This window comes from Mauremys mutica, chromosome 17 (genome assembly GCF_020497125.1).
Source record: "Mauremys mutica isolate MM-2020 ecotype Southern chromosome 17, ASM2049712v1, whole genome shotgun sequence".
Taxonomy (NCBI): Eukaryota; Metazoa; Chordata; order Testudines; family Geoemydidae; genus Mauremys; species Mauremys mutica.
This window is the reverse complement of record NC_059088.1, coordinates 22,230,429-22,255,675: the sequence shown is the minus strand read 5'-3', so window position 1 is coordinate 22,255,675 and position 25,247 is coordinate 22,230,429. Positions and strand designations below refer to the sequence as shown.

At 53.8% G+C, this 25,247-nt stretch overlaps 1 protein-coding gene across 1 annotated transcript; it reads left to right on the top strand.

Moving 5' to 3' along the window:
• The first annotated feature begins 653 nt into the window (after window positions 1–653).
• LOC123351364 (semaphorin-7A-like) lies at window positions 654–23,863 on the top strand. The gene is made up of 14 exons (XM_044990657.1): window positions 654–863; window positions 3,494–3,633; window positions 4,385–4,447; window positions 5,052–5,150; window positions 5,601–5,709; window positions 6,329–6,427; window positions 7,701–7,840; window positions 8,350–8,525; window positions 10,372–10,480; window positions 13,729–13,933; window positions 14,813–14,928; window positions 15,496–15,668; window positions 18,092–18,147; window positions 19,808–23,863. Exons 1-14 carry the CDS (start codon window positions 785–787, stop codon window positions 20,143–20,145), a joined length of 1,902 nt encoding a protein of 633 aa, XP_044846592.1. The 5' UTR covers window positions 654–784; the 3' UTR covers window positions 20,146–23,863.
• The last annotated feature ends 1,384 nt before the right edge of the window (window positions 23,864–25,247 follow it).

Sequence of the window (25,247 nt, the reverse complement as noted above, 5' to 3'; positions counted from 1 at the left end):
CCTCTTCTGTCTAGCACTGCGCCCATCACCATGGCAACCTGTTCCTTTGGCAGAGGCCTTTTAACTAGGGGAACTAATGTCCCTCTTGGCTTTACGACTCACCCGCTGTCTGGGTTAGCACCAGCTCCTGCCAGCTTCAGCGCTGCCCTGTTCCAGAGTGCATCATTTACTGGGCAGCCCTCCTGGAGTCCTCGCGGAAGATATATGCTGGGGACCGACCTTCCGGCCTCAAGTGATCGTGCTCAGGCAGCTCCAGTGGTGGGAGAAGGGGGGCACTGATTGGGCGCCAGGGTAGGTGGCCTTTCTGCGCTAAACGAGGGTTCATGCTGAAACCAGGACAAAATGCAGAGCCTGGCGCCTGCGTCTCCGGGGCAGGGACGGGGCTGATGCTTGGGCTAGGAAGTCCCAGGGGCCGGGCAGGCCCACTGACCGATGAGCAACCCCTGAACGGGTGGCCTTTAAAACCACTTTGCTAGATCGCTGCAGCTCGCTCCTGCACCCTGTGATTTTCCCATCCTCCCCCACCAGAGCAATTTCTTGCGGAAGCTGTTTTGTGGAGCTCCATTTTGTGGAGCTCGGAAGGGGTTATTCCCCGCCCCCCCTTGAAGGAAGTTATGCTGACGTTACATCTCCTGGCTCAGGACAGCAGGTATAAAATGTGAAACTGCAGAAGAGCCCACCAGGAGCAGAACTAGACAGACAGCACCGAGCCGGCTCTGACAGCTCCTGCACAGTTAACATCAGGAAGCAAATTCGCTCCGGAGACGCTTGCACAGGCACAGAGATGAGATCGCTGTATTTATTCCTCCTGTCGGCGTTCTGTTCAGCCCAGAAGATACCAAGACTGAAGTTTACCCTTAAAGGTGAGATAAGATCTGATGCTTCTGCTGGTGCCTTATTCCTGAGCCACTCGGTATGTTTCATTTCATATCGTTTTTCGCTGTTTGCTTGACTCGGCTTGTGTGACGCTGGGGATAATTTCCTAGCAGCCTCCTGTGGATTTGACCATGGGAAATGAAAGGTGGAATTGTTTAATGGGGGGAAAAGGGGGAACAGCATGGTGGGTTTAGAGAGCAGCTTTTGAGGTGGGGAGGGGAGTTTTGTTGGGGGAAAATTCTGCGTGAAGACCGGTCCACCCATTGATTTGATTAAAGAGATGACAAGAAGGAAACTTTTATTTATTTTCTGGTTGCCAGTTGCAGACAACCCGCAATCTGGGCTGTGGGTCTGACAGGTGTTACAACTGCAGCCTGATCAGTGATTTCATTTGGAGTCACTTCCCATCCGATTAAAAAATTGACAGGCTCAGGGTTAACTCCTGGCTGTTTAAAGAGCCAGCTGGTGCCTCCCTTACTGAAAAGTGGCCTAGGGATGTTATAGACTAGACCCTGCACCCTCTGCAATGCAGATAAAGGCCCTCAGCTGCAGCATGAGCCATGCCTTACTCTCCAAAATAGCCTCTACCAGGAGACCAATTTCTCAGCACAATCCAGCCTGACCCTCCCTAATGAAAAAGCCCCTGGCTCTTGACCCGCATTCATTGTGATGTGCTGGTGGCTTGCCGGGGGAAGAAAAACAACCTCTGTGTAATGCAGCCGCTGCGGTTTTCTGATGGCTCTGCGGTTTCCCGGAGCGGAGGAGTGTCTTTTATTCCCTTTGCCGCTCGACGCACCGAGAACGAAAAAGCCACATTGCACAAATCCTGGCCTGTTCCAGCTCTGCCCATTGCTCCGGTGGGAAATCAGAGCCTGTCTTTGCTTGGCAGCAAAAAACCCCACAAGGGGTGCCTGGTGCAGGGCGTGGCTGAAAATGTTTGCCCTGAAAGAGGCGCTGGGAGGGAAGGAAGATCCATTGCTTTGGTAGTGACATGTAAGTGGCAGGGCTGAGGAGACTATGGAGGTAAAAGGGGGTTCATTACTGTACCCCTTGGGCTACCCTGAGGGGCAATCCCATAGTAGGAAGGCATTTTAGAGTAGTTGCCAGTGATGGGACCTAAGAATCAATTCCCCCCTCAGTTTCCCCCAAATCCTCCCATATAAGAGGAGGTGGGAGGCAGTCTGTCGGAATCAGAGGCAGGGCCCGCTCCCCTGAGCTCAGCGGGGGGGGCAGGATCGGGCCCCCAATCTGCTCTCTCTCAATGCCTGCAGCCCCCACCCACTGAGGGTGGAGGAGAATTTTTGCTGCTGGTGGGGGTGCTCTCGTTGCCAGAGCCAGAGATGATTTAACCCTCCATAGCCTGATGCCCAGCCAACTGCCACTCCCCATCCCTGGTGTGGGTGCGGCATGATGGCCCCCCTCTCCCTGATCCTTAGTACCAGGATCAGAAACTCCTAAATGCCTGCCAGTACTGCACGCCCATCCTGTGATCACCACTCTAGTGAAAACACAATGGGGCTCCCTGCTGCATGATAAGCCTGTGCCAAGGGCAGGCCAAGAGGGCGGGTCACTGCACAGGCAAGAGAGCCAGAATCCCAGGCTGGGGGCACGTACCAGCTCCAAGAACCAGCTGCATCTGGTCTGGCTTCTTGGCTGGCAGCAAGATGACCGCAGCAAGGAGCAGCCTATGGCTGCGTGCTGTCCCCATGGGACAGGGACCAGCTTTCTGCATTGGCTTGTACAGCACCTGGCGCCATCCTGGCTACAGAGCAGGGCGTGTCGGCGCCTGGATCAGCTACCGTGGGCACGTAGCACTAGAGCTGTGTGCTTGTCCGCCAGTGCCCCCTACTGGAGCCCTGTGGACCTGCTTGTGCACGGTGCCTGGTTCCAAAGCAGCGTTTCTCAACCTTTTTGGTACCAGGGGCCGGCTTGCTGCCTTCCTGAACTGTGACAGGGAAATCTCAGGGACCGGCACCAGGTTTTTGAGAAATCCTGCTCTAGGCTAGTACCCTTCTGGGGCAGATTTGGCCTGCCTAAGGCGGAGGTTTCCGTGCTACCCATGGACAGGCTGAGGTCCAGGCGCAATGTGCACTGGGATGCATTCATAATATGTGGATTAGGCCGGCCAGAGTTAGCTTTTCCCTCTGCTCCTGTAGCAGGGACCGAGGGTGTCTCTTTAAGCCTTCATTAGGCAAGGGATGAGTTTGGCAGGTCTCAGTCCAGTCTCTCGTGTCCACACTACAAGGAAGCTGCCACCCAGTTTGGCACCGAGTGTCCGGAAAGAGAGACCGAGCATCAGAATGGGCCCTGAAGAGTTGCCTCAGTGAGAGTCTGGTGACCATAAGAGAAGCCGTGCGGTCTAGCGAACTGTGCTGCGAGCCGGGTTCTCTTCCCAGAGCTTGCCCAAACTATAGCCCTGCTGTGTGCCTCAGTTTCCCCATCTGTAAACGGGGGTGGGAGGAGGGGGCTGATCGCAACGTATTTGCCTTATTTAGAAAGGAAAGAAACCAGCTGGTTTGGCGGTGGGAAGGACGGGCAAGGGGTAGAGTCTGGATTTCAGCCTTCAGCAAACTTCATCCCCCTCCTTTCCCATTCTGCCCCCCACTTCCGCCCCCAGACGCTCCTGTGCTGAGCTTCGAGAATGGGGAGAAGTCCACAGTCCTCTTCCACGATGCCGGGTCTGAGCAGCTGTACGTTGGGGGCAGGGGAGCGCTGCGCATCTTGACATATAAGGAGTCGGAGGTCAACCAGACCCAGGTAAGAGGTGGGGTGTGTAGGGGTCTCTAGCTCCTCTCACTGGGTTTCTCCTGGCCCCTGCCAACCCCCCACCCCCACCCGCACCCCACCACCAGCCTGCAATGATGGTGGATGGTCAGCCAGCCTCAGCTGGAGGCCCCAGAGCTGACAAGCCAGCGAAGAGATCCGGCAGCTTCCAGAGAAGACCGGCTCAGGCACAAAGAAGAGACTCCCAAGCAAGGACAGGCTCCATCAGATCCTATGGGCGAGTTTCCTCTCCTTGGGCCATCAGCTTCCCCCAGCTCAGCCTGGGGAAGGCAGCTCCCAGCCGAGACCGGGCTGGGCTTCGAAAGGAGAGCCCCTTTGATCTCACTTGCTGGGCTCAGGGGCCACCTGCCGGCTGGCCAGGTAGCCACGGGACGGCCACCTGCCATCCCACAGCAGGGCTTTCCTCTCTCGAGGCCGCAGGGCAAGAGAGATCTGGGGCCATCTCCATTTGCAGCGGGTCCCCCTGAGGGCACAAGGGGCCCCGATAAACACGGGGTTAATGCCACATCCCCCCGCCCCTTGCATAGTCGCTGGGGGCAGGGCTGGGCCGCGAGGTCTGTGGGAAGATGGGGTACGGCCAGGGTCAGAGGCCTGCGGGACCCCTCCTGTGGCTGATCAGAAGCACCATCCCCTTGAGGGCTACCCCGCTGGGCCTTCCCACCTGTGGCCAGGGGTCGGGTGCAGATCAGGGTCTGATCAGCGTTGCTCCCCGTCTGCCTCCCAGGTTCCCCTGTGGGCCGACGAGAAGGCAGAGAAGAACTGCAGGAACAAGCCTGGGGCAGTGCAGGTGAGAGGGGGCCCTGGCGAGGGACGGGCCTGAGCCATGAGCGACTGACACCCCCAGCCGTATGTTGAGCCCCCCAGAGATGGCTAACGGGGCTTAGAGACGCCCCCACGGTGCTGAGCATGGAGGGACCCATTGCCTCTGCTCTGGGCAAGGCTGGTGGTCCCTTCACTGCGCCAGGGCTCGGCTCCAAGGAGCTGGGCAGTTGCCTTGAGCTTCCTTCACCGCCACAGTTTCTCCATTTCCTGAGAGTGTCCCGCTACCACAGCACAGACAGCATTGCAGCTGCTGCATGGGGGTGGTGGGGTCTAGTGGGTAGAGCAAAGGGGGGGCTGGGAGGCAGGACTCCTGGGTTCTGTTCCCAGCTGTGGGAGGGGAGTGGGGTCTAGTGGTGGGAGCAGAGGACAGGGAATCAGAACTCGTGGGTTCTATCCCAGCTGTGCCCCTGGCTCCGTCACCCATCGCCGGTTTATCGTGGGTATATAATCACACACAGCGGACGTCTCAGATCTACCTGCTCAGTGAAAGGCTGCGGGCTGGGTCTGTTCCTGCCATTAATGCCGGGTACGTGTAATGAGCACTAACAGCTGTGCTGCTTCGCCCACAGGCCGAGTGTGACAACTACATCCGGGTAATCCAGAGGCTGAACAGCAGCTCCATCATCGTCTGCGGCACCAACGCGGGTTCCCCCAAATGCTGGTTCCTGGTGAGCACAGGAGGCTGGGGCGAGGAAATGCATAAAGAATGGCCCCTGGGCGTAGGGTGCGCTAGGCACCTCACTCGTAATTGGACTGGGACATTTCCATCCCCGGGTCTATAATATTGCCCTGTGACCCATCAAATCTGGGCTCATTCTCCTATGGCGTCTTTTAAGGAAGTGGTTCCATTCCCAGCTCTGGGAGTGGAGTGGGGCATAGGGATTGAATCAGGGGGGGATTGGATGTCAGGACTCCTGGGTTCTGGACTCCCGTGTCCCCTGCCCTGTCTCCATGGGCGTGTCCCCCTGTGTGTAAGATGGGCCCTGCCTCGCAGGGAGACTAGACTCAGGGACGTGTCAGACTGCACGGGGCCAGCTGGGCTGAGGTGTGTGAAGCTTCTTGGGTAAGATCTATAGAAACAATTCAACCTGCTGGCTTGGGTTTAACCCTCCCCCCAGAGCAATGACACGACGCTGCAGCAGGACAAACGGGGCCAAGCCCTTGCCATCAGCGGGGAGAGCCTCGCCCCGGCATCGCCGTCTCAGCCGGCTGCAGCCATCGCCGTGGGTAAGGAGATCTGCCTCTCTCCATCCCCTGATAGGAGGGGAGGGGAGGGGAGCCACCTAGGGTCCCCCCGGGCCTCGCCTTGGGGGTGTTCTCTGCTTGGATCCCAAGTCCCGGAGCAGGGGTGTTGGAGAGGGAGGTGGCATTGGACCTGTGCAGTGGGCTTCCCCACCGCGGCCTGTGCTAGCCCAAGACGAGCCAGCCCCATGGGAAGGTCCAGTGGAGGTCCCAACAGGGGAGGCTGGGAGCAGAACGGGTGCCAATAAAGGAGTTTCCTTCTTTGGAGGAGATCCCACCTCAGCCCCGATGGGCTTTGGAACTCTGCTGAGAGGTGATGGGGAGCCGGGACTCCTGGGTTCTGTTCCCAGCTCCGGGAGGGAATGTGGGCTAGTGGTTAGAGCAGGCAATTGGGAGCCCTCCTCTACCCCTGTCTCCCAGCGTGACCTGGGGCTGGCCGTGAAGAACGAGCTTTGTTCTTTGTTGCCCTTAGAGCAGGGTCCTCTGTTGTCTTGAAAGTGGATATTGGCATACTCCACGGGAGGCTGGTGGGGAGGGGGCCGGGGCTCCTCCCCCGCCCCATGGAGAAATACCCATCCTGGTTTGCCTTGGCTTAATATTGCAGAGGGCAGCCTGTACGCGGCATTGTCCCGGGACAGAAGCACCATCCAGAGGAGCTATGGCCCAAGGAAGCTGCTGAGAACAGAAGACAAATGGGTCGCCAGTAAGAGAGGCTTTTCCTATTGCCCAGTCGCAGGGAGGGTCAGAGCAGCCAGGCTGGGCCCGACGCTTTCCCCAAAGATCCATCACCTCCAGCAGCAGCCAGTCCCTGATGCTGCAGAGGAAGGCAGATTTCACCCCAAGGCAATGCACTGGGTCACACCTTGCAGGGGTCGAGGGTTGTGTGCCCCTCCATCCCTCTGGAGCGATCATCTGGTTCCCTTTAGCATCAAACTCCGTTGCCCCAGTCTCAGCTGAAACAGCTATGTGTTATATTGGCCAGAGAACTGTCCAGCCCCCACAGCGTTTGCCTCGCTGAAGCCCTGCAGCAAGGAGTTCCACAGGTTGGCATTTCAGACCCTTCAGCTCTAGCAATCTAGGCTGGAAAGATAATAGGAAGACGTTTCAAAGGCACATTTGCAAGCATGGCAGATGGCATCCATAAAAAGCTGGCACGTCAGGGATGGGCCCCTCACTGCAGAGATGATGAGGTTTTTAAGGTCAGGCTTGATGAAACCCTGGCTGGGATGATTTAGTTGGGGATTGGTCCTGCTTTGAGCAGGGGGTTGGACTAGATGACCTCCTGAGGTCCCTTCCAACCCTGAGATTCTCTGATTCTATGATACAGATTCTCTGATTCTATGATACAGATTCTCTGCCCTCTGCCAGTAGAAGCTCTGATTCCCAAACCAAAACGTGGCCTAGGGGATAGAGCACTGGAGTGGGAAACAGGAGACCTAGAGTCTGTTCCTGGTTCTGCTGCTGTTCCCTTCCTGTGCCTCAGTTTCCCTATCTGTGAAATGGGGATAATGATACTGCCTTCCTTTGGGGAGAGCTAGGGATGATCACTATTATTCTATGAAACAGATGCAATCCAGTAGCGCCAACTCACGCAACCGTCTTGCAAGCCTCACAGTAGTTGAAGTCCTTCTTAAAGCCCCACCTCCTTGAGTCCTGTCGTTGCAAGAGAATCTCAGAAATATAAATTATTTAGCTCTCCTGGTTGCAGAGAAAAGCTGGACAATGAGATTCCTAAAGCCTCAGAATAACCAGAACCCCACATTTATTTATTTTTTTCAACCTCATGATTTTAAAGCCAGTCTCGTTGTTTTGAGGGGCCTGGGGTTGGCGACATGCATGACCCCCTCCATGCCCATATCTCGACTTGGCCAATCAACCAAGGAATTAGTGGTGGTGCTGGCACGCACGTGGCTCCAGCCAGGTTTCTTTACACGCTTTGATCTCTTTTCTCATCCCATCCCCATTTCCTCCCGCAGAGGCAGAGTTCGTCACTGCCGCCTTGGTGCCGGGAAAGGAGTCCCACCTGGATGAAATCTACTTCTTCTACAACGAAGTCAACGAGACAGCGGGGCTGGATGAAGAGCCGGTCAAAGCCCGGCTGGGCCGCGTGTGTAAGGTACGGAGACCCCGCAGGCCGAGAGCTGGCAGGGAAAGGCAAATGTCTCGTCTTGATCTCCATTCTCACGCCTGGTCTGGGTGCGAGGGTGATGTCACGGTGTCAGCAGCAGGGTCTGGGTGCGAGGGTGATGTCACGGTGTCAGCAGCAGGGTCTGGGTGCGAGGGTGATGTCACGGTGTCAGCAGCAGGGTCTGGGTGCGAGGGTGATGTCACGGTGTCAGCAGCAGGGTCTGGGTGCGAGGGTGATGTCACGGTGTCAGCAGCAGGCCCTGGCAGCATGAGCTGGTGTCACTGGAGCTAAAAGGACCAGTTTTGTGAGCCATGTGTGTGAGCCACATGTGTGTAGTTATAACAACTTTAGCTGCTGTTATAACGGGCCAGGGCTGCGCGCTTTGGCCAACGTGGTTCAAGCCACGTGTGGATCTGCTGGGGGCCGGGGGTTGTGGTGGAACGTCCGTGCTTTAGGCCTGAAGAGCTCTGGGATTTTTCCTCCCCGACCCTGCTCAGGTGGATGAAGGTGGGAAGAGCCTCCTGGTTGATTTCTGGACCACGTTCCTCCAGGCCAGGCTGGTGTGCGGCAGCCCCACCCATCCCCAGCGCTTCAACCAGCTGCACGATGCCGTGGTCCTGGGCGAGGGGAGGAGGGGCCAAGGGACGCTGTACGGGATCTTCGCCAGCGCCTGGTGAGCGGGGGCCGCGCCCGGAGCCAGGCAGGGCTGGGGCCACACTGCAGGCTGGAGTCGCACAGACTCCTCGCCCCACGGCTGGTGATGGGGGCAGAACGTTGCCTAGGGGTGCAGGGAGGAGGCAGGGCCATGGGGGGAGGGGCTCTCGCCCACCCTGTTGCCCCTCTCCCGTGGACTATGTCTCATGAGACAGATGGGAATCACGGTGCCCCTTCGCCAGACTGGGAGAATAGCATAGGAGTAGTTTGATGTCTATATATGGGGCGGTGGGGGCAGCTCCAGTCAGGCCAATGGGGCCAAACGTAGGGGGGGAAATTCCGTGCCTGCCCCAGACTTGCAGTTTGGGGGAACAATACCCCCCCTTCCCCAGCCCATCCCCAAACTATGCCTGTGAAGAATAGGCCCGGAAGCCGCCCAGCCTAGAGCTGCTTTAGGGTGACCAGATGTCCCAATTTTATAGGGACAGTCCCGATTTTGGGGTCTTTTTCTTATACAGTAACTCCTCATTTAACGTTGTAGTTATGTTCCTGAAAAATGCAACTTTAAGCGAAACAATGTTAAGTGAATCCAATTTCCCCATAAGAATTAATGTAAATGAGGGGGTTAGGTTCCATGGATTTTTTTTTCCACCAAAGACTATATTTTTTATCTATCTATCTAATCATCTATCTATCTATCTATACACACACACACACACACGCAGTATAAGTTTTAAACAAATAATTTAATACTGGTACACAGTGAAGATGATTGTGAAGCTTGGTTGAGGTGGAGGAGTCAGAGGGTGGGATATTTCCCAGGGAATGCCTTACTGCTAAATGATGAACTAGCAATTGGCTGAGCCCTCAAGGGTTAACTCTCATGGTTTACAAGGCAGCAGGAATGGAGTGAGGGGAGAGAGCATGGCAGACAGAGACAGAGACACACACTGTGTGTGTGAGAGAGAGATGCGCATTTCCCCTTTAAGTACACTGCCTTGTTAATTAGATCAGCTTGCTGAGACCACAGCTGCTGCTGCCAGCAAACTCCCTCTGTCCTGAGCCCTGTCATGTGCCCCCCCTGCTCTATGGAAGATGGGGTAAGCGGGGTGCAGAAGCAGGGGGGAGGGGGACACCCTGACATTAGCCCCCTCTCTTCCTCCCCTCCCCCCCCCCCGTACAGCAAGCAGGAGGCTCGGGGAGCAGCTCCAAGGCAGAGGGCAGGAGCAGCACATGGCAGTGCGGGGAGGGACAGCTGCAATTGGGAGCCTGCTGGGCAGCTGCTGCACAGGGAACTTAGGGGAGCGGGGAGCTGATAGAGGGGCTGCCGTCCACCCTGGTTCCAAGCCCCCACCAGCCAGCTCCAACCAGCTGCTCTTCCTGCAAGCTGTGGACAAAGCAGGCGGCTGCCAAACGACGTTAGAAGGGAGCATGGTGCAACTTTAAACCAGCGTGTTCCCTGATTGATCAGCAACGTAACAATGAAACCATGTTAACCGGGACGACTTTAAGGGAGGAGTTACTGTATAGGCCCCTATTACCCCCCATCTCCTGTCCCGATTTTTCACACTTGCTGTCTGGTCACCCTAAGCTGCTTAGACAGGCAGGACATCCATTGGGCAAAGAGGTGGAAGACAATGACAAGGCGTCCAAGCTCCCTGGCCAGTCTCCCCCTCCCCGAGCAGGGAAAATAACTCGGCGCTGGCTCCCCCATTCGACTCCAGCTCAGGTCCGCCGCGCCTGCCAGTCATTTCCGTTGGGTGGGCCTCACAGCTCAGGTCCCAGCACAGAGCGCCCAGCGCCAGCGGTAACCGGCTCTGCCTTGCCAGCCGCCAAGGCCTGAATGGAGCGTTTTCCCCCTGCAGGGGCACGACCGCCGTGTGCGCCTACTCCATGGACAAGGTGACCCATGCCTTCAAAACCTCCAGGCTCAAGGGCTACACCAACGTCCTGCCAGCGCACCGACCCGGCACGGTGAGGCCCGCGCGGGGCGGGGTTCGCATCCCAAAACAGCTCCCCGGGAGTAACGGAGGGACCCCCGTTTCTGACAGTGAACGGAGGTGCGGTGGGGACTCTGAGCTTCTGTGGCTTGCAGGGAATTACCAGAGAGCTGCCCGGGCCAGTCAGTAGCCGCAAAAGGCCCGATCTCAGTCACAGGGGTCTGCAAGTGGCCGCAGGGTCATTTTGAAAGCTCAGCTTTGTCCTTCTGCTTTCTGGGAGCTGCATGAAGTTAGGCGGGAGGGGTCCACTGAGCACCCCTTTAAACGCTTGCCAATGAAATGCGTCCGCAGCCAGAGCTCTTCCTCCTTTCCACGGGAATTTGTAAACAACAAATTATCTCCACAGGGCCAAACTTCCTGGCCAACCCCACTCATCCCTCTGCCCACAGCCCCCCATCCCTCCAATCGGAAACCAGCCATCTCTTCCCCTCACCTCCTGCTGCCCTCAGCACCTCACAGCCCCTGTCTCCTCCATTCTGCCAGCTCCTTCTCCACTGGACCCCCTAGCACCAGACGCCTGGGCCCTGTCACATCTTTGGAGCAAATTGAACCTGTGGAAGGGAGAGGGTTAGTAGCTGCAGTGCAGTGCTCTGGAGGGAGAACTGGGAAGGGGATGGGACTGGCCCAAGGTCACCCAGCAGATCAGTGGCAAAGTTAGGGATGGAACCTGGTCCCCCTGAGTCCCACGTGGGTGCCTGAAGGGGGCAGGTGCACATGAACGGGGAAGCGTTTAGGGAGGACGGCCGGGTTAGCACAGAGACCGTTGCAATCTCATGGACACAAGAGCTGGGCGAATAACATTTTTTGGTTCACTGGCAAGTCCAGAAAACTGGGGGAAGACTCATTTGGGGCAACCCAAAATTGAAATTAAAAAAAAATTGGCAAATCAAGAAGTCAAAAATTTTCATTTTGGGGCGAACATGTCAATTTGGGGGTTTTGCTTCCTTTTTTAAAAGCGAAATTAAAGGGAATTTCAAAACAAAAAGTCGGTTTGAATCGAAACATTTTTTGAAAAAATTGTTAGGGTTTTTTTCAACCCCAAACAATTTGCCAAAACCAACACAAGTTCATAAAATGTTTCAGTTGAGCCGATCCTGCTTTTTTTTTTCTGTCAGAAAAAAGTGTTGTCCGAAAAATTTCACTCAGCTCCCATAGCAGCACTTAGGTCCAGATCCTCAAAGGTATTTTGGTGCCTAAATCCCTGTGACAGGGTCCCAGGAGAGCCACTGTGGTTACTTAATTAGGGCAAACAGCAAAGAATGGGACAGACAGTCCCCAAAGCTGGTGATCATTCCAGTACTTAGATCCACCAAGCTAGCCTCAAAACAGCTTCTACAATAACCTTCCTGGTTACCCAGAAGCCAAAACTCAGTTCCCTTAAAGCAACCCAGCCTTAGGCCTCCACCCAGGCACCCAAATCAAATATGATGAGGATACTGAACATCTTATTCACCATAGAAGAAAGTTCTACCAATCCCAAAGGATCGGACACATTACCTCCCAGGTTAATGAATATTTCAGATCTTACCCAAATACACGCTTACAGCCAATTCTTATTAACTAAACTAAAATGTATTTAAAAAGAGAGAGAATGGTTAAAAGATCAGTAAACATCCAGATGTGAGTACAGTTCTGAGATCAGATTCACAGTAGAGATGGTGAGTTTTGTAGTTGCAAAGAGTTCTTTCAGAATTAGTCCACTGGACTATAACCTATGTTCATATTCAGGGTGGTCCAGATGGGACTGGAGATCTCCGTCTTATGACTCAAGTTTCCCCTGCATAAAGCATCAAGCAGATCTGAGATGAAAGGATCAGGTCCCAAGAGCCTTTTATACAGTTTTCTAGCTGCCTCTTGACCATACAGTCCTGGGTGAACAATAGGCTTTTGATGTAACCTGCTGTTTCCTAAACATCACCAGTAATCAACTACCTGGATTAACATAAGATAATTTATCCATTAAGCAGTTCATATACAGTTTACCACAAACTTTAAAGAGACACAGAGACAATGACATTATTTCACCCAAAATTCACCTAAATCAGGGCTGGCTAACCTGTGGTTCCGGAGCCACATGCGGCTCTTCAGAGGTTAATATGTGTCTTCTTGTACAGGCACCAACTCCGGGGCTGGAGCTACGGGCACCAAATTTCCAGTGTGCCGGGGGATGCTCAGTGCTCAACCTCTGGCTCTGCCACAGGCCCTGCCCCCACTCCACCCCTTCCAGCCCCCTCCCCTGAGCCTGCCGTGCCCTTGCTCCTCCCCGTCCCCCCAGCCTCCTGCACTCCAGGTGATGAGGAGGTGTGGGGAGGGAGGAGGAGGCGCTGATCGGTGGGGCTGCTGGTGCGCGGGAGGTGCTGGGAGCGGGGCAGGGGAAGCTAATAGGGGGCTGCTGACATATTACTGTGGCTCTTTGGCAATGTACATTTGTAAATTCTGGCTCCTTCTCAGGCTCAGGTTGGCTACCCCTGGCCTAAATCATAGAATCACAGAATATCAGGGTTGGAAGGGACCTCAGGAGGTATCTAGTCCAACCCTCTGCTCAAAGCAGGACCAATCCCCAACTAAATCATCCCAGCCAGGGCTTTGTCAAGCCTGACCTTAAAAACCTCTAAGGAAGGAGATTCCACCACCTCCCTCGGTAACCCATTCCAGTGCTTCACCACCCTCCTAGTGAAATAGTGTTTCCTAATATCCAACCTAGACCTCCCCCACTGCAACTTGAGACCATTACTCATAACATGTTAACATTACTCATAAATGTTAATATTCCCTTTTGATCTCTGAATCAGTAGCTATAATGATAGACAGGAACTGTCTGTTTACACGGCTGACATCTAAAAAGATATAAGTCAACACATGCAATTAGAATTACCTCTAGTTTTCTAACAAGACAGGTTTGCATTTCAAAGTTCTGGCCTATCTAACATGGAATGGCCCTAATCACCATTTACAGACTCTTCTAACATGTCTCTAAAGGTTGAATCTGGGTCATTTAACCCTGCAAGCTGCTTAACCCTTTCTGGCCATGTGTCACACTCCCATTGAATCTGGTAGGAGTTAGGTGCCTCACTCTCTTTGACTCTCTGCTGGATAACGCCCAGCATGAGCTCTGCATTGGGTGGCTCCTCGTAGACATCACTGGAGGAGCCTGAGGGTCTGTCTGGGCAGAACTCGGCCTCCCTCTTCGTTACCCGCCGACCTTTTCTGTTCTTTCCATAGTGTGTCCCCTACAGTTCCCCTAGCGCCCCCTCCAAAGCTGTCCTCAGCATCATCAAAGATCACCCCGAGATCGAGACCGTCATCTACCCCGAGGGGCAGCGCCCCCTGTACGTGCTGCAGACTAATGACACCTACACCAAGGTGGTGGCCGACAGGGTCCTGGACGCCAGCAACACTTCTCGCACTGTCCTCTACCTTGGGACGGGTAGGTGTGGCGGGCGCTGGGAATGTGCCCTCTGGGACTCAGCCTTTGTGGAGCCGCGTCTGGGTGCTTAGGTTTTGTCAGTGCAGGGACGCCAGGCCACCCAGTAGAGCCAAGAACAGCACCCAGGAATTCTCAGCCCTCCTGCTCTAACCACTAGACCCCACTTCCCTCCCAGAGTCAGGACCCAGGAGTCTTGACTCCCAGCTGCCTGCTCTAAGCACTAGCCCCCACTCCCCCAAGAAGTCAGGCAGCTGAAGATCCCAGGGCGAGATACATGCAGCATCCGCCCCACGCCAGCCACGGATCAGGTGGGGTCTGTGCCTCCTTGGAGGGCCTGGTCCATTGCTGAGCAGACGCTGACCGAGGTGATTCCTCCCCCAGGAGAATCTCTTCTACCCGACGGCGCTGTGTGCTTGCCCTGTGAGGTGAAGTGTAGGCCAGGGCTTGGCTCACCTCCCGGTCGCCAGTTCGACTCTAGCGCTGGCTGGGGATGGCTTTGTGACGTTCTGGTCTGACGGCTGCTTGCTGGTCCTTGTGATATGAGCTGGGGGGCGGGGAAACCCAGGTGTCCACATCACAAATCTGGGAGCACCACAGGCAGCACGTTGACCCCTTTCTGGGCAGCCCCAGCAGAGGCCAAGGGCTTGCCTGGGCCCCGGAGATGGTGCTCCCCTCCAGTGGGCCCCTCCACAGGGCAGAGCTGGGGCATGGGGGCAGGCCCATGGACGGCAACTAGCCCTGTCCCTGCTCGGACCCTGCCTGTCCTGGGCATGCAGAGAGGCCTCTGGCTGTCTGCAGGTGAAACCCGGCCAAGCTCCCATCGCTTTCAAGGGGGCCGGGCTCCTTCCTCTGAGTTCCCCACGTCTCTGTCCGCTGCAGATAAAGGGAAGATCCACAAAGTCCTGGAGACTGGAGGGCAGACGATCATCATCGCAGAGCTGAGCCCTTTCCGGAGAGACGCGCCCATCTCTGGGATGGCCCTGGATGCCTTCACAGTAAGCGCCCTTCCCCCTCTCTACCTTTGCTCTGTATTAACACTGACGGCTGTGGCATATTGCAAGCTGTCTCTCTAAATGCTACGGGGTTTTCTTGGTCCTGCTGGCAGGCTGGGTCTAGCAGCAGTTAGTCTGCAGAGAGGCAGCCTTGAGTAAGGTGGAGTGGGTTGTGCCTCGCTGTTTTAGGGAGCAGCCTGCTTTGTCTCTCACTGCTTTGGGGTTCTTATGTGTCAGGGTTCTGGATTCTAAGCAGGAAGGTCGTGTTATGCTGCAACCTTCCAGCAAGAGTATTTGGTTTTGTCTAATGTCTCAGTGTGTATGCCCTGAACATAACACCTGTTTCTAAGACAGACACCCACCCTCACCCCCAACAAGTGCTTTTGCTTGTGAAGTCCATTACGGGCATAATCCTGCTGCCAGTGGAGATTTCAATGGGAATTTTGCCAGCGCTTCTGCTTGGAAAGGGATTGGCCCCGGTTTGCATTGCACCCATCAGTTCCAGAGCATGCGGCCTCCTCTCTTGCTTGTTTGTTTGAACCTTTGACTAACCCGACCCCTCCTTGGCAGGGGCACCTCTATGTAGCCACTGAGTTCGAGGTGACGCGCCTGCCACTGGCAGACTGTGGGCAGTACAGGGAGACCTGCTGGAAGTGTGTCCTCGCCAAGGACCCGTACTGCGGATGGGATCCAGACGGCAAAAAATGCTCGGCCATCTCCCGAGAGTCAAATGACACTGCCAGGTGTGCTCGGTCTTAAAGGCGGAATACTTTGATCCCAATCTGCCATCCATTCAATGGTTTTGTCAAGTTGGGGAGAGAGGGAGGAAATGAAAGGAGCTGGTAGCTGTAAACATACACACAGTAACATGAAGGCAGCATGGCCTATTGGTTAGAGCATCTGTCACACAGGGAGATCTCAGGTTGCCTGGGATCTATTCCCAGCTGTGGGAGGGAGACATGTTTACTAGTTAGAGCATGAGGCTGGGAGCTAGGACACCTGGGTTCTATTCCTAGCTATGCCACCGATTCGCTGTATAACCTTGCCCAAATCACTTCCCCGTGCCTCAGTTTGCCCATCTGTATAATTTCTTCCTGTTCACATTTTTGGAACACAACTTTAGGGCACCTCCCGTACTACGAGCATAGACAAAGGCTGCCCATAAACAGATTCACCTGCCCCAACCACAGCCTTGACAAAGGGGGAAAGCTGAGCTTTGCCAAGAGCCGGGAGGGTTACAGATCTGGGCTCTGGCGGAACATGCTGGGGGGAGAGGAGCAGGTTCCAAACTCGAGGACCCTGCTCAGAGAAGGCCCGCTGGTTTATCCTGAGGGAGCTCCAGGTGAGGCTATTTCAACTGTGATAGCAATCACAGGGGACGAGGCTGCCTTTCGCAAACCATGTCATGCGTTCCCATCCTCGCACAGCACTCGATTATGTCCACACTGCAGAAACTAGTATCGCCGCAGTGTAAAGCAGCAGGACTCCTGCTCGCATAGCTCCACCGCCTCCCTGAACAACGTTAGCTATGCTGAAAGAAGCACTCTTCTGCCTGCATAGCTACACCGGGCGTCTGTTGTTCGCACAGCTCTGACACCAGGACATGTGGGGTATTTCACACCCCTGACCAACAAAGCTATGCCGCTATATGTTTTCAGTATAGATTAGGCCTTAGATTCGTGGGCAAAAGGCATTTTGTATTGAGAACTGGCAGGAAAATTTGCATTGAAAACGTTTTCTGTTTTGACAAAACAATGTGTGTCTATTTTGGTTACATTTTCTTTAAGGTTAAAAAAAATGAAAACAAACCCATTTGGGAAATGGTGAAATGTCCTATGTTGACTTTTTCAGAAGGAAAAGTTTTGAGTTTTCATTTCAAAAAGACTTTTTTTGATTAGAAATGTATTTAAAAAATAATAAAACAGGTTGAAATGTTTCAACTGACCGAAGAAAAAATGGTGGAATTTGGTTCTGTGAAAAAAATTGAAATTTTGGTTTTGGCTATCCATTTTCAGACCAGCTGTAATGGATGTATTATTATGTATAATAAAGAAATAAAGCTGAATATGCTTGCTCAGGACTTCTAAACCTAGACTGGACAAAACCCTAGAGCAGTGTTTCTCAACCCGCAGCCCACTCGCTGCCTGTAGCCTAATCACACAGCTGCGGCCGTGTGACATCCTCAGGGCCATACAAGGTAGTATCTATATTGTATGGATGCAGCCCACATTACACAAAGAGAGCTGCATATGCGATTCACAAGGGTAAACAGGTTGAGAACCTCTGCCCTGGAGACTGTCCTCTACTGCACAACCCTGCACTGGCAGGGGAATGACTTGGCTGTAGAGTTGGTCAGGAAATGGGATTTTTTTCCTATGGAAAACAGATTTTTTTGACAGAAATTCAGATAATGAAAAATTCAGATATGCTACCATGGTGCCTCATGGGAGTTGTAGTTCATGCGCCTCAAGCTCCCTTTCTCCTCCCTAGGCTGTGCTCCACAGCTGGGCTACAACTCCCATGATGCACCTTGGTCCTGCCGCTTGGAGAGGCAGTGCATCATGGGAGTTTGTCGCCGTGGTGCATCATGGTAGACTAGCTGGGGAGCTCAGTCTATAGAGGAGAATGGGGACATGAAACAACCAACCTACGTCTCCCATGAGGCACTGCACTGCAGCAATATATCCAAATTGAGCAATTTCAGTGTTTCAACAAACAAATGAATTTTGCTAGAGAAAGCAGACCCTTTTTGTGAAAGGATAATAACTTCTATTTATATAGCCACCCATCGTGCAGGGTAAATAAGAAATGCAGCCACCTCTGGGCTACAGCAAGAGAACTAGAACAGGGGCCAGCAGTGCTGCACAATAGGACCCAGAATGAAGGAGAATCCTGTGTCTTAGCAGGAGGTCTGGCTAGACCTCCACAACTCACCTTATGCTCTTGTATGTAGCGCTAGCTCCTGATCTCTGTGTTGCAAGATGTTGGAGACACAGAGTGAGCTTCCGGCAGCCAGCATGGGGGCGGAGGCGGGAAGCTGGGGCTAAGCACTGGCCCTTGTTAAAATGACAGTTCCTTCTCCATCCTCTGGATGAGGATGCGACAGGCACGTGTCCCTTGCCACCCTCCTGAACGATTTCCCCTCTCTCTCTGCCTTTCCTTGCAGCAACTTCCTGCAGAGCCTGGACCCAGAAGCCGAGGACGTGTGTGAAGGTGCAGCAGGTAGGTGACTCGGCCTTTGCGGAACCCTGGTTGCACACAGGTGTTGCTGCCTCGGCCGTGGAGACCCGCCCTGGAAAGCAGATGACAAAAGGCCCGTCTGCCCGAGGGAATCTCGCTGTTGCCCCCGTGGGCATGGAAAAAACAAGCGGCGTCTCTCGGGACTGCGAGGCCTTGTCTAAGCTAGAGCCTCCAGTCTCCCGCTGGAGGTGCAGCAATGGGATTTTCCTACTCTGCACCGAGCTTAGCCGGCAAGGCCATTCAAGGGCCAGGGATTCCGCCTGCCCGCTCTCACTACCAGCAGGGCTCAGCCCTGGGGCAATGGAGGGACACGGCCCCAAAACTCTAGTGCCTTAGCGAGACCCTAAGGTTACTCCTTCCCCACTGCTAAGCTGCGTGAGGACCCTGTTGCTGGCACAGTGCCTCCCCCCTCCATTTGAATTGGTGCATTTCCAGCTTCAAAAGCTGTGACCAAGGTACGGCAGGAAAATGGTTTGGTCGAGACCGTGCCGTAAATCCAGGGCTGTGCTAGCCGTCGGGAGGAGAGAGTCTGCGGTAATGGTTCACACACCCCCCAGTGATACGGTGCGGAGGAGCCAGGTCTCCTGGGTTCTCTTCCCAGCCCTGGGCCAGGGGGCAGCATGGAATTTTCAGAATGGCTCTGGGCCAGATTTGCACGTGCTCATCACTCCCAACTGGGATTAGATTTTCCCAAAGAGTTCAGGTCCCCCTTGGGGCACGTCTAGGCCGCAATCCCAGGGTGTGAGTGACGGCAGCTCGAGTGGACGTACCCGACCTAGCTTTAATTTAGCTAGCTCAGGTATCAAAGCAGTGACGCCTGCGCCAGAGAGGAGGGGCAAGTGGGGCAATTTGCCCCAGGCCCTGGGCCCCGCAGGAGCCCCCACGATGGAAGGGGCCCCCGAAGTTACTTTGCCCCAGGCCCCCTGAATCCTCTGGACGGCCCTGGCCTGCGCTCCCGTGTGGGCTAGTCCTAGGAGCAGTTACCCAGGATACGGGCTTGTACAGCTTGTGCATGCGGCCATGGTGTCTTCCTGGAGCCGAGAGCTAGAGTGAAGCTGGCTCAGGTATGTCCACACGATCTGGAATGACACCCCGGGACTGCAGTGTAGACATACCCACCGGCGCCTAAATAAGGGCTGAATTTTCCAAAGTTCCCAGCAGCTGCCACTGCGACCCTCAGAGCCAGATTGTCAGCAGAGTTCAGCCCCCGGCCTGCACCCAATGTGCTGAGCACTGCTGCTAATTCATGCCCAGAAGAGGGAAACTGGGACTCCTGGGTTCTCCTGCCAAGGAATCCTGAGCAAAGTCCTTCAGCCAAAGCATTGGCTTCCGCTTCTGCAAAAAAAAAAAAAAATGGCAACCATCACACTAACCTCTGTGGTGCAGTGCTGGGAGACGCAAGTCATGCACGGTGCACAGCACTTTGAGATCCTTGGACGGGGTTCTACATAGAGCGGATTGCGGGCTTTTCGCTGTCGAGGCCCAGGGTGTCCGTGTGCGCAGAGGCTAGGGCTGCATTTGGGTGGGATTTTGTGCCTCCAAACTATGGAGCTCTCATTCTTTCCCCTGTTCTGTCTCCTCTCCCCCACCACCTTTTCCTTTATGATTGCTCTGCTCTCACCCCCGATCCCGCTGTTCAAAGAACAAGTAGCGCAGGAAGCCCTGAAAAAGGTGAGGGTGGACCCGACCAGCTACATCTACCTCCCGTGTCCTCTGCGCTCCCACCACGCCATCTACACCTGGGTCAAAGACGGCAGCGTGCAGTACCCCTGTGCCATGGACGGGCACTCCTGCACGCTGCGCTTTGGGGAGAACGCCCCCATGGGCCAGGGGCTGTTCAAATGCACAGCCACAGAGGACGGCTACCTAGAGGAGATTACTGCCTATAAACTCACACTCAACGCTGCCTGTGTCCCACAGCTCTCCGTGACAGTGGCCGCTGGTGCTTTATTCCTTGTCGTCACCATCCTCTTGCTTTAGACTCTGCCGTCCAAGCGGAGATCTCATTCCACTGCCAATGACATCTCTTTCTTTTTCTTCTTGTAACCCTCCCTCCTGAAGATTCTCCCTTTAAACCCCAACCAGAACACACGACGCTCTAGGAACAAAATTCCAGGGGACTCCTCCGAACGTCCCATCAGCAAACACAGCCGTTACGGCAGGGGTTTTGCTAGCCATCGATAACCCAGGAGCCTCCTTCCCGAAATGTACGGCACGACTAAACTTGGCAGAGCTGGGGAGAGGGATAGTTAAAGTAGAGGCAAGGAGGGTAAATGGACTATTTATTTTGCTGCTCAGTGGGCCGGTAGGCCTGCTGCCATGCCGATCCCAGTTTAGCATCCAGCTTGTCTGACGGGCACTGGTCCAGACTGGGAGTCTGCTTGTTCCAAGGCTGCTGGGCGATAGGATTTTGCTGGTTTCCATGATGTGGCTTCTTTAAGGAACAATCCTCCAGGTGCTGCTGGGGGAGAGATGATGCATGAGTGGGTCTCTTCCAACTGCAGCTGCTAGGCGCTAAATCCTTTTAGCATCCACGCTGTTTAAAGGGAAAGCTTCTCCGATGAGCCCCAAATCTGACCCGTTCAGAGTCATGATCCAGGCTGTTCTCTCTGTGGTCTTTTGGGCACAGTTCCCCTGATTACCAGCCTGGCCTGTGTTTTCAAGGGAAGGGCGAGTGATCATCCAGACGCCCGCACTCTGAGCTTACGCTGGGGTAAATGCAGAGTCACTGCGTTGACTTGGCGCTTCCAGTGACGGTTCCGCCTTCAAGCAATCGTCTTCAGCTACCGTCTTGCCGTGGTTTCAATCGGCGCCATGCAGAGGCTGCTGCACAACAAACCGGTGGCCGTGGGAGGGATCTAAGGCTTGATTCAACTGGCTCAAGCAACTGCGCTGAAAAGGGACAGATGGAGAAGGGCTTCCGGCTAGAGGGGATTTCAGCTCGAAAAGGAAAAGGGAGAGAGGGAAAGTTAGCGGCTGAGCTCAGTCATGCCTGTGTAAATCTGGATGGCACTCACATGAAGAGGTGCGGGAGCCGAGTGGTAAAGACGGTGTCCTACCAGCTTGAAGGTTGTGGGATGGGTCTTGCTCGATCCCATGCTAAGATGATCTCACCACTGCGAAATGGGCACCTGCTCCAGCAGATCAGGGCAGCCAGGATCCACATCAACCCCTGGTGTCCCGCTGGCTGTGAAAGTGATGTGCCTTAACTGTGTCAGCCCAATGAGCCGTTGGCTTGGGGAAGCTTTGCCTTTGCCTCCTGAGAATGACTCCTGTCTGCCACTGCTGTCACGGAGATCAGAATCTGGCCCAGAGACCAGGAGAGATCGATTCAAAACTGGCTTTCAATCTTGCACCATTGCTTGTGTTCCACAGGACCAGCCAAACCAGTGCTTTGGGTGCTTGTGTGCAATGGTACGGAAAGAGTTAATCATGTCCCCTTTCTCCGCCTTCTGTGTCCAGAGGGTACTGACCAAGCCAGTGCCCTGGTCGTTAAACTGCATTGGCTAAATTTGCAAGCAACCCTAAAAAAGCAAAGAACATAAGAATGGTCATACTGGGTCAGACCAATGGTCCATCTAGCCCAGTGTCCTGTCTTCCGACAGTGGCCAGGGCCAGATGCTTCAGAGGGATTGAACAGAGCAGGGCAATTTATTGAGTGATCCATCTCCTGTCATCCAGTCCCAGCTTCTGGCAGTCAGTGGTTTAGGGACACCCCGAACATGGGGTTGTGTTCTAGACCATCTTGGCTAATAGCCATGGATGGACCTATCTGCCAAGAACTTATCTCATTCTTTTTTGAACCCACTCCCAGTTATACTTTTGGCCTTCACAACATCCCCTGGCGGTGAGTTCCACAGGTTAACGGTATGTTGTGTGAAGACGTGCTTCCTTATGTTTGTTTTAAACCTGCTGCCTGTTAATTTCAGTGCATGACCCCTGGTTTCTGTAAAATGCTGGTGATTCTGAGCCAAAAACCAAAGTCACCCTTTCAGCAGGTTAGCAGCTCCACTGAGTGCCAAAACAGCTGTCCGCATCTGCGTACTGCACATCGGCCAGATTCCAGCTGCTTCCTTCTCCGGATTTTCAGCAAAGTAATTTTTTTTATCTTTGTATAAAATAGATATGAAAGTTTTTTCAAAAAAAAATAAAGTATGAGGAAAAAAATCTCCCAGTCCCTAAACTGGCTGTAGTCAATAGCTGTATGAATGTAGCTAAGGGCCCACGTAGTTTAAAAAATCCCAGCCAAACAGGTAGGATGTTAGAGTAACTCCCTTTGCTTGTATTTATCAGCTCTGGGTATTTATTTGGTATTATTAAAGAGGTATTGTCTACAAAGCATAAGGCTAGGCCCCAGGCACTTCTGTCACCGAGTCGCTGTGCGACAGTGTGCCTCAGTTTCCCCATCTGTGACATGGGGCTAATGATAGTGCCAAACCTTGCAGGATTGTCACCATTCATGAGATAATGTTTGAAAAGCACAACAGAGGTGCTGTGTATTACTTTAAAGTGATGGGAACATGGGATGGTGTATTGGGAGTCTCCGAATCCCACTCTATTGTAGTGGGGGCTGTCCCCAGATAACCTCACCTGCTGGTCTAGATCTGCCCTTAGATTGGCTGGGAAGGATTTCACTGCCTAGGAAGATAAGCATGTGTAGAGAGAGATGTGTGGGTCGGAAATTACCATGACTGGCAGCCACTACCCATATGCTCCAGGCGGTGTGTGTGAACAGAAGAATGTCCCATTATGGGGACATTAAAGCACCTTAAAGACTAACAGATTTATTTGGGCATAAGCTTTCGTGGGTAAAAAATCCACTTCTTCAGATGCATGGAGGGCCATGTTTCTGATGCCCAGCCCCATTCCACTTTTTGGCTCTGTGCTGTCTGTTTCCCTTATTACCCCACGATGATGCTGAAGAGCGGGTGTAAAACTGGCCTCATGGAGCAAGTATCTCCCAGTGAGATGGGGTGGGGGCCTGTTAAGGAAGAGGTTTATATTAATATTCAGATAGGAAACCTGAATGAGTTTCTTGAAGCATGATCGCAGGAAGTTCCAGTGTTGCCACTGTCATATCTGGTGTTTTCCTTAAAGCTCCAGCTCCTGGAATCCTGTGATTGTAGGAGAATCTCAGCTGTTGTTTAAAAAAAATAGGTTTCTAGCACAGAAAAGCTTGAAAACGCAGCCCCTGAAGGTTCAAAACCCAGAAGACAAATGAGACGAGTGCCAGTTATTGTTTTTTTTAAAAAACAATCTCATGATTTTTTAGGGGCCTGAGCTGATATTTGCACTTTTGCGGTTGACGATGCTGGCAGTCCCATGTTTGCACCAGGTCGGGGTGCTGTATATTGGAAAAACACAAGTTCATCTTTTTCCCTTTCCCGTTTGATAGTATAGAACTTCCGTCGCTGGAGGAATGCAAAAAGCGACGAGAAGCTACCTTTAGCTGCCTCTTAGTAAACAATCCTCTGCCCTTTCTTTTTGAAAGAAACAGAGCAGTAAATGTTGTTCGGCTCCCTCCCACGGCAGATGCTTCCACTTCTGCAGGACCCTGCTTTGCTGTGTAGCAATCTGAATATGTCTGTGTTCCTCCCCATTGTAACATGTGACCCCCGCCCCCACAAAAAAACAACCTATGTTCCGCTCTCTTCTGAGTCGAAAGAAAGTGTAACGCGTGCTGGGGAATGGAATAAATGCGTGCAATTGTCAAACGCTAAGTGTCTGATGGCTGAATCTCTCTCTCATGATATGGCCTTATGGTGTATGGCAGCCCGTCGTCACTGTGTGAGAAAGATGCTACCAGGGCTTTGGAGCGGAGCCCAGAGCTGGAGCGCAGAGCTGTGGAGCTGCAGGTTTTTGCCTGGAGCTGGAGCAGTCACTATTGGTGCCAGAGCGGAACTGGAGTGTAGCAATTCAAAAATTAGATTGCTCCAAATCCCTGGATGCTACTGCCCCAGTAATGTGCTTTCAGCCATGCTGCCTGCCTTTTGGCACTATGTAGGATTAGGGGTGGTTGGTATTTGGGGGTGAAGCTTCCAGGAAACCCAGAGGTTTCAGGAATTGGGTTTAGTGACTCACTGTGTGGTGTTCTTGACTCTGAGTAACTACAGCAGCCAACTACAGCAGTTGGGGGACATAACAGGCTTCAGATGAAGGCCTTGACCTCCTCTGGCCATTACACATCCCAATGGCATTGTTAGCAAGAGTAAGGGTAGTAACCCCAAGGTCCTGGCTAAGTTCCCACGTGGGTGGTTACATTCTTCCTGCAGTTCCACCGGATGATGTTGTGTGCTGTTAAACAGCTGCCGTGTTTGACAGCAGAGGTGGCTGCAGTTTAGCAGTCGATGAACTAGTGACTGGTATAATCTGTAAAGTGCTTTGCCATGATAGGTGCTCTGGCAATGTCAATTGCCATCTGTATTCTTGCTGTCAGCCACATTGCCCTCAGGTTATTTGGAAATCCCTGCCATGGGCCAGAGACTTGGAATGTTTCTTTGCAGCAAGCTCATTCTCTGAGATCTCATGCCTTGCCCAGATGGAGATCACCCCTTAGCAGCAGACTGTGGGGGGCGGGGACTGTGCCTGCGGGCGAGAGCTGGGGGGGCGGTGCCTGTGGGCGAGAACTGGGGGGAGAGCTGCAAGCTCTCTGCAAGCAAGAGCTGCACGGAGTTGCTTGCGTGCCTCTGCCTAGGAGCCGGACCTGCTGCTGGTCATTTCTGGGGCACAGTGTGGTCCACGGTGCCAGGACAGGCAGGAACCCTGCCTCTGCACCCCCACTGTGCTGCTGACCAGGAGCTGCCCGAGGTAAGCCCACCCCCCAATCTCCTGCCCCACCCGAGTCCCCCCAAACCTGGAGCCCCCTCCTGCACCCCAAACCCCTCATCCCTGGTCCCACCCCCGAGATTGCACCCCCTGCCCGAGCCCAGAGCCCTCTTCCACACCCTGAACCTCTCATTCCTGGCTCCACCCCGCAGCCCTCACTCCTGCACCCCAATCCTCTGCCCTGAGCCCCTCCCACACCCAAAACCCCTCATTCCCAGCTCCACTGGGTCACAGGCATCAACAATTTTCTTCAACTG

What these genes read in the sequence shown, in the direction of transcription:
- LOC123351364 (XM_044990657.1), top strand. Translation starts at nt 785, where the DNA reads ATGAGATCGCTGTATTTATTCCTCCTGTCGGCGTTCTGTTCAGCCCAG. An exon ending in ACAAGCCTGGGGCAGTGCAG is followed by an intron (nt 4,448 to 5,051) that starts GTGAGAGGGGGC and finishes CTTCGCCCACAG; the next exon opens with GCCGAGTGTGACAACTACAT. An exon ending in GAGTCAAATGACACTGCCAG is followed by an intron (nt 15,669 to 18,091) that starts GTGTGCTCGGTC and finishes CTTTCCTTGCAG; the next exon opens with CAACTTCCTGCAGAGCCTGG.